General features: G+C 33.3%; 1 protein-coding gene across 3 annotated transcripts; it reads right to left on the bottom strand.

Annotated features, from left to right (window-relative positions):
- Positions 1–2,339: 2,339 nt before the first annotated feature.
- Positions 2,340–8,201, bottom strand: LOC133790126 (proline-rich receptor-like protein kinase PERK3). 3 transcript variants are annotated; one of them, XM_062227676.1, is made up of 9 exons: positions 8,030–8,201; positions 7,711–7,761; positions 6,671–7,069; positions 6,017–6,388; positions 4,738–4,950; positions 3,924–4,295; positions 3,486–3,729; positions 3,255–3,402; positions 2,340–3,110 (listed from the first exon to the last, which is right to left on the bottom strand). In XM_062227676.1, the coding sequence occupies exons 2-9, from the start codon at positions 7,724–7,726 to the stop codon at positions 2,736–2,738; spliced, it is 2,139 nt and encodes a 712-aa protein (XP_062083660.1). In that variant the 5' UTR covers positions 7,727–7,761; positions 8,030–8,201; the 3' UTR covers positions 2,340–2,735. The 3 variants fall into 3 exon arrangements, with proteins under 3 accessions (XP_062083660.1, XP_062083666.1, XP_062083657.1); XM_062227682.1 differs by having other exon boundaries at positions 6,671–6,857; positions 6,939–7,069; positions 7,711–8,201; XM_062227673.1 differs by having other exon boundaries at positions 7,711–8,201.
- Positions 8,202–8,729: the final 528 nt, after the last annotated feature.

Raw genomic sequence — 8,729 nt, forward strand, 5'->3', positions numbered from 1 at the left:
AATAGAAATTAATAGCATAGAAAACACAACAAAATAACCTAAAAATTGCTAAAATTCACATAAAATCAATATGCTTCATAAAAACATGAAAACCATCCAATTATTCAAACATATCAAATAATCTAATTTTAAACATGTTCATGCATGAAAATAAAGATTACCAAAGTCTCTGAGGCCAGTTGTTGGAAAAAGCTTATAAAGGATCTTTATTTATTTTCATGTATATCTAATATTAAACAAATTAATACGAGATAGCCTAAAACATGTTTCTAAAATTGAATTCAAAGAGAAACAAAAAAATATAATACTTACAGTATACGCAGCGGAATTAAAGAGTCATTCCTTCAGTTTCTCTAACTCTTGTATCCTCTCTGTCGCAAAGTATTACCAAGAAACTGAACCGATCTTCTATTTTCTTCACGATCTTCCAATGTATCCTTAGAACCACCTAGACTAGTGTGGGCAATTCTCAACACTTGAGATAGATATAGAGAGAAGAAGAGAAAATAACAAAGTAGCTTAGAAAATGACTTGTGTTTAGAGAGAATATAAAACTATCAGAAAATCTGACTTGTGACTTATCCGTCGTCTCCGAAATCTTCTCTCTAAGCACTCCTTTTATAGACTCAATTAGGCCATTTAATTTAATTAAAAAATCAATAAAATAGGTCGAAATTATCATGGGCTATAGGCCCGTGAAATTTCCCATTTGATTATAAGTTCATTGGACTTAAAATCAAAGCCTGTATTATTTTCTATTGATTTAATTAATTAAATAATTATTTAAATCCTTTATCAAATTAATTATTTATAATTTGAACCTTGATTTAAATTTATTTATTAATTTAGATACGAATTTATCTTAATTAATAAATCTGCCATAATTTCTCTTTTCTTCTCAAAATTACACAACTCTGTGAAACTATCCAAAATTGACCTGGTCAACTTTGATAATTCTAATTGATAATTAAATCAATTAATTGAGACTATCTAGATGATTTTATCCAAGGTACAATGAGGACCATGGGCCTATGAAATCAAGCTCCAATAAGTTATCATAAATCTAACAAATAAATTTACTAACTTATTAATTCCTCGTGACTCCACTATAGACTTGGAATTGCACTCTTGAATTCATAGAACGCTCTATAACAAATATAGATACGATATTAATTATCCATTGTTACAACCATAATTGTCACTCAATCCTCTATAGACGGTCTACAATGAGATAGGACTAAAATACCGTTTTACCCCTCATTGTATTTTATCCTTAAAACACTTAGTTCCTTGTAAATGATATTTCAGTAAACTAATTTAATTACTGAAATGAGATCTCTATCATTTATCACCTTGAAACCAAACTAAAAGAAAACCATCGTTTCACTTCTTCATCAGAAGCTATAGATGTTCATATCTATGATTAACACTCCCACTCAATTATACTACCGAGTTCCCAAGATGTAAGTATGGGCTAGTCCGTAGGGTAAGCTGGTAACGAACAAGTCAAAGAACTCAAATAATACAATTAGTTAGAATACTAACCACTCAGAATTGAGATTGAATTGACCTATGGTCAACTATATGATATGACTAGAATAGATAATAACGGTATGTTTACTTATCTTATCAACTGTCAATATCGGTCCTGTCTGATGTAACAAATACATCTGATCTTATCTACTTTGCTAATGTTCTGGAAAGAACATAACACTGTAATGTGTAAGTAGATCATATCGTAGATTGGCAAGTCAGTGTAAATCCGGTGCACTGACTAATCTTAGGAGTAACTTATTTTTGAACATATAATCATATTTATATTCCACTGTGATTATGTCACTATAAATAAGATTAGTTATATGCTCGGGATTTAATAGAAGTTTATATTAAACAAATAATCATGAAAATAAAACATGTGAGCAAAGTGATTGACCAAGTCAAAAAATGATTTCTATTCTTTTATTGATAATAAAATGATATTACAAAGAATTTGAGTTTTAATTAGGACATAAAACCCCAACAGTAACCCCTTGTGGGAGAGAACTAGGCTCTCAAATTCTTAGCTAAGTAATACAAAAACTCACCATTTCTACTTCTATCTCTCTGTTTCACTAACAATTGTGCAATTTTATCCTACTAGATTGTAGAGTGCTAAACGATGCAAGAAAAGGCAAGCATAAGTAAATAGTTTTAGCTAATATCTTTCCCTCGACAACTTTGGCTTGAAATCCATTAGAATAGGAAAGCTATACACTTTTATCAAATCAGCACAGATGATAACTACCTTAAGTGTAGTGTTAAGTTAGTTTCGAGATCTGAATTAAGTTAGTTTTGAGAACTTAACGTTCAATGCAGATGTGAATTGATAAAGAAATATATTTTGGCAATATTTTAAAAGGGGAAAAAACATTAAGTAGCCAATATCATAAAACCTTACACGGAATATATATACAAAATTTCACCCACCAAAATGAACCATTTGCCTAATGCCTCGGGAAACAATAAACAGGACACAAGTGATTATGCTCATTCTTTCCCCCAACCAATCACACAACTACAAAAATATACCCTTTTCTCAAATGATTATGCTCCAATTTATGTCCTAGTTCTGAACGGGGAAAACTCAACCTTGCTGTGTGCAAGTCTTAACCCACATAAAACATAATGAGTTCCAACCCTTGATGAGTGAGTCTCAAGATTCGCTAAATAGAATGAAGGGTGAGACAAAATATTATTCATCGTCCTTCGTGAAGATCTTCAGAGAAAACTGCTGTACGGGAGATGTTGTCATTATCAAAGGCACTAAGACCAGAGAAGGGACCAGAAGAGAATATTGAAGATGTCCCGTCAGACTCAAATGTAGTTGATGACTGTCTGAAGTTTGGTCGGACATTGGAGGAGGCCATGGAATCCTGGTATTCGGTGACCCGTTGAACCATCTTAAGTGATTGTACCACTTCCCCCATAGTAGGGCGCTGGTTTGCCTCAGGAGCTACACAAGCGGCCGCAATTGTGCAAACCCTTATAAAATCTTCCTTGGGGTACTTTCCTCCAAGTTTTGGATCAGCAAGCTCATCCAGCCGATCCTTATCTCTAAGAATGGGCCTGGCCTGAAAGGATTATAACACATTTGTTAAGTGAAAAAGAACATCTCCCCATGAGACAAAATAGTTACACGAATGATTGGAAGAAGTCTTTATCTTTAGGACAGTTATAAATAGGAAATGAGGAAGTGATTTATGAATAATACTAACCCAACTGACGAGGTTTTCCTGGCCAGCCGGTTGAGACATATCTACAGGCTTCCTTCCGGTGAGTAATTCAAGTAGGACGACCCCATAACTGTAAACATCACTCTTGACTAGTAGATGTCCAGTCATGGCATATTCAGGAGCAACATACCTGTAGATTAATTAAAATCCATGTCAACACGAGTTAGATTTGTAAAAATAAGTAAATAACAAGTGAATTAGAGTGAGGCCGACCCGAATGTGCCCATAACACGAGTAGACAAGTAATTTGTTCTTCCTTCAGGTGCCTGTTTCGCGAGACCAAAATCAGCAACTTTGGCATGAAAGTTGTTCTCAAGTAAAATGTTAGATGCTTTAAAGTCTCTGTGTATAACACAGGGTTGTGAGTCTTCATGCAGGTATGCAAGTCCTCTGGCAGCATCAAGTGCTATTTTCATTCTGGTGTCCCAATCAAGAGGACAATTTACTCCCATGGGGCCTGAGACAGCAGATGATCATTGGCACTAATACCAATCAAAAGAAATAAAAAAAAATAATGAAAAAGAAAAGGATTGCATGTGTGATATATACTCAACCTAAAACTTTCCAACTAAAGAAAATCCACCAAATATATATATATATATCAAAAACAGGGTTTCCTGTAGAAAACGTTATTTGGGAAAAGAATTGTACCGTGGAGCCAGGCTTCTAGGCTTCCATTTGGAACAAGCTCGTAGCAAAGTAAGTTCTGTGAGGAATCACGATTGCTATAGTAACCAACAAGTTTCACAAGATTACGGTGATGCAACCTGCTAAGCATTTCCACCTCAACTAAAAACTCCTTATCCCCTTGTTGCCCTCCATTAGTCAGCCTCTTGATTGCAACAGCTGTACCATCACTTAAGACACCCTTAAAAACTTTGCCGAACCCACCCTCTCCAAGTATGCTTGCAGATTCAAAGTTATTCGTTGCTTCTTTAAGTTCTTCATATGCCAGAAATCGTGTGCTACTTGGATGGGGTAAAGATCCTACAACTGGAACTGGATTAATGGTCCTCTGCTTTTCTGCAATAAAATACCCATCGAGTAAACTAAAAGACCATCACAGGTGCAGAACAAAACCCAAATTAGATTTGCAACACAGTGTACTCGAAATTAAAAAAAAAAAAAAGTTTTATGTTTGAATGGTACATGCATCTTTCTGGTGAAGTAGATTTTATTCTGAGAAATTCAGCAAATGCAGTACTCCAAAATGTCAATTTGATTGATTCACGATAAGGTACTTACTAATTTACACTCTTTTTCTTTTTCTTTTCCAATTTAGTCAAGTACATGTATAATTTGTCTAAGGGGAAGGGGATAGCAGAAAAATCTATATATATGTATAAATATATATATATATATATATACCACCAACTATTAAGCTTCAAAAGAAAATGAAGATTCACAACTCATAATTTGGGATTTAACTACAAGAAGATGATCGAAAGTTATTTTGGACACGTACCTGCTTCCATAGGAGGTGCTTTTGTTTTATCTTGACTGAACATGCATAAACAAACAATAAACAAAGAGATGATGGCAATAATCAGCACACCGGCACCAATACCAAGGATAAGAATCAAATTCGGATGCCTCCCTTTGTTTGAAGTATTGGGTGATACTGAAGCAGCAGAATGATGAGGTGGGGGTTTTACTGGTGCTGTAGCTATGTGGGGAGCTGTGTAACAAACACAAAAGCCATATCAATATTCATAAAATTGATCGTTTTGGCCAACCCTGGCTGCAAGGAGGACTGAATTAAATGCAACATAATTACATCCAGAGTAGCGTAAAAAAATCCAAAGTTGATGATTTAAAAGTAATATCTTTAAACCAGGATGGAATAAAAATCAAGCTCAGTCATACCAGCAAGATGCAGTTCTATACACCAGTTATCATATAGCTTATGCTATAGCAAATAAAAAAATATTAAGGTTACTGGTTTGGATGCTAAGCTTTAAAAATAATAATAATTTATTATTAAATGCAACTCTAAGGTGATTAGATAGCTTCTTGCTATTGGTACAGAAAGGCACTCAACAGATTACCCTGCATTTTTAATTTTTAATCAGAAAACAAATAGCCATGCGTTATATTACTAACATCGACATTTTCCATAAAATATGCTACCAACAAATTGTGATCAACATTTACACAGCATCATGTATGATGCTTATTGTTGACACACATAAATACATATATATCTTTAAATACAATGAAACACGCTGTCTTTTATTAACTAATATGTATGGTTCCATCTCCCATGAAAAACTTGCACTGCATACTACTTTGTTATGAGAAACTTCATTAAATACGCTTTATGATGCTCCCAGATTTGAAAACAATGCTTGTCATAATGTTTCTCTATGATTTGTGGACTGAATAAGACCAAAATGCCCCAATGTTTTCAATGATTTTCAATCATTATTTATGATTTTCGACCACTTTCAATTATTTTAAATAAACCAGGCATATTTTGGTCCAGATGGCAATTTTTTTATATACAGAAACATTAAAATCAGCATATCTTATCTAGTTGCTCTTTCCTAAAGCTATGGGATAGATAAAAGGTACTCTCAATGTCTAGAATAAAAAAATTCCAGCCTAGAATAAAAAAACTTCCAACACAAAAAAATTTCTTCACCTTCCAAATTAATTGTACATCAATTTTTTTAGCTAAAAAACTCTAATAAGCATATCACATTCCTCAAAGCTATTATTGGTAGGTCCAACTTGTTACATACCTTGAGAAGGAGGTGGAGCCTGAAACCAGGTAATGTTGAGAAGTTTGTAATCACCCACTAACTTAGGGTTCAAATGAACTCTATGCATGGCAAGAGAAGAGTTTATAGCAGATGCTTCAGTGAAAGAAAAACTGATTCCCGTGCGTGGAGTAATATCCATTGAAATATTTAACCTTGACAAGCCAAGTACGTAAAAGTTTATCAACTCAATTTGAGAAACTTGCAAACCAAGTTCCAAAGCCAAATTGTCTAAGAAAAGAGTCCAATTGGGATTTTGTGAGACATTTAGAAGCAGAAGGTCAATTTTTATGGGATAAACACAGTGGCATTCTTTACTCCCCCTTAGCATCACCATATCTAGTTTGCAGCAATCTGAATGAACAGACAAAATAACATAAATATATTTATAGCAAGGATTTTGATGAAAAGAAAGATACCAGAGTTAATTGAGTTTACTATATCAACGCAAGTATGTGATAAAACAATCACACAGCAATTAATTTAAAGGAGTAAATAGGGCAAAATGAATGTACTGCATTATAATTAATCTTCGTGATTGTGAAAATCATACACGACGGAAGAAAAAAATACATTAACATTTAAAATACTGAATAAAATTAAAATTTAAACACAATTATACATAATCTGACTTACTGGAGACAGAAGGAGACAGTGGTGGCTGAGCTAAACCAGAAGGCAACACGCCATTGTCAGACTGCATTGGAGCAATATTTTTGAAGCCGACAAAGGAAGGTGCCAAGTCTCTTCTCTTCATCAAAGGTTTTGAGAAATGCGAAGTCAAAGGGGGATGAGACGGCGATAAATGAATAGGTGAACCAAGCTGCAAGAAATGCTTTCGCCATGGCCCATTAGACTCCTGTATATTGGCTGGAAGGGGAAGATTAGGCATAGCAGGTGCTACCTTAGGGACACCAATCGGAGATCCTGAACTTGTTATCAGTAGATTATCGGGTGCATATGCTTCGGAAATTGATATCAAGAACCAAAAAAGGAGCAGTTTCATCCACAACCATTGGGACTCTTTCAACATTCCTGAATTATGCATCCAAAATCTTTCAATATGAAGCTGCTAGCATTAAAATTTCTCGCAATTTCTCTATCTAGTAATGACAGCATAAATATATATTCTAAAAGAAATGAAAGCTATAACGATCTCAAATTTCCAAGTAAACTAATATAGAAAGTTCATTTCCATTCTTTTCCTTTCCTTTTTTCCTTTCTGCAGTATATCATCAAAAAGGAAACCACTTCTAAAAAAACTTTCTATTATTAGTAAACAAATGAAATCAATCCACTAAAAATTTAATAACCCTAGCTCAAGCAAGTCCAAATTCTAGTCAAATAATCGATTAAAGATTTAATTTATCCTAAACTTTTGGTCAAGTCAATTTTAGATAACAAAACGGTAATATAACCAAATTCCATAATTATAATAACCTAGTCGAATTCCTCTTCCATTTCGTATTCGGTTCCCTTAGTAACAACAAACCGTCGGTTATCTCATCAGTCATCATTTGATTTTCTTTCCGTTTCCTCACATTTTTTAGAAAACCAAACGGAACTCAACTTTGAAACCAATAGCTAACGAAAATAGCAATTATTCCAAAACCAATAGCTAACAAACACAGCAATTTTTCCAAAACCAAACCAAGAATGACCAGAATCGAAAGTACCTGCAAGCAAAGACATCACCGACGCCAGCAACTAGCTCGAAAGCTACAGATCTGCAAAAATAGATCGAAAGGACGGCGAGATCACGCTGCTGTGAGCTAACATAAGAGAGTTGGAATCAAAACAGTAAAGAAGAAGAAGAAGAGTGCGCTGAAGGCAAGGAGTTGTGAAGGAGAGAAGAGAGCTTGAAAGTGTGAGAGTTAGGGTGAGAATCGAAACGGAGAAACGACGCCGAGATGGAGACGACCACCACCACCGCCATGAAAGTGTGAGCCGTTTTTTATGTGAAGCAAATCAAAGCAAAGCATTATTTATACTAACCGAGTTCAGGTTTTGTTGATGAAATTAAGCGAGTTATGTTAAAATCGAGTGAGACTGAAACAATGAGATGGAATAATGGAGAAAGAAACAGAGCACGCCAATTCAATTTCATCATCTTCTTCTTCTTAAATCTGACAATTAAACACTTTTTCTTTATCTGTTTTTTTATGCCTGGGAAGTACAGTAAATGAAACGATCTTATTTATGATTTATAGAAAAAGTTACAATACAGTCCTTACAAAATGTAGTAATCAAACTCTTGAATGTAAAAATAATAGTAATAAAATTCTTCTTATGTATTTTTGTAACTTTCCTTAGAGACAAAATTGATATATTTTTAATGAAAAATTATAGTAAATGGTCAAAAAAAAATAGTTCATTTTTAAAATTATAGATAAATTATCATTTTACATTTTTTGTTAACTAAATTGTAAATTTCTATAATTTTTTTATTTATCTAGGAGTGTATGACTTTAATATAGTGGTACGTGCATATTAGTTTTGTTTAATTAGTTTTTATTTTAAAATTATATTAATTTTTTAAATATTTTATAGGTTGTTAATATATTATTTTTCAACTAATGTATATATTTTTTTGCGGTATGGTATATTATTTTTTTATGATATTTAGTTTCCATTTTATTATATATAATGGTAGTATATAATTTTGTATCATAATATATACATTTTAATGGCAGTA

The sequence above is a fragment of the Humulus lupulus genome, chromosome 1 (genome assembly GCF_963169125.1).
Source record: "Humulus lupulus chromosome 1, drHumLupu1.1, whole genome shotgun sequence".
Taxonomy (NCBI): domain Eukaryota; kingdom Viridiplantae; phylum Streptophyta; class Magnoliopsida; order Rosales; family Cannabaceae; genus Humulus; species Humulus lupulus.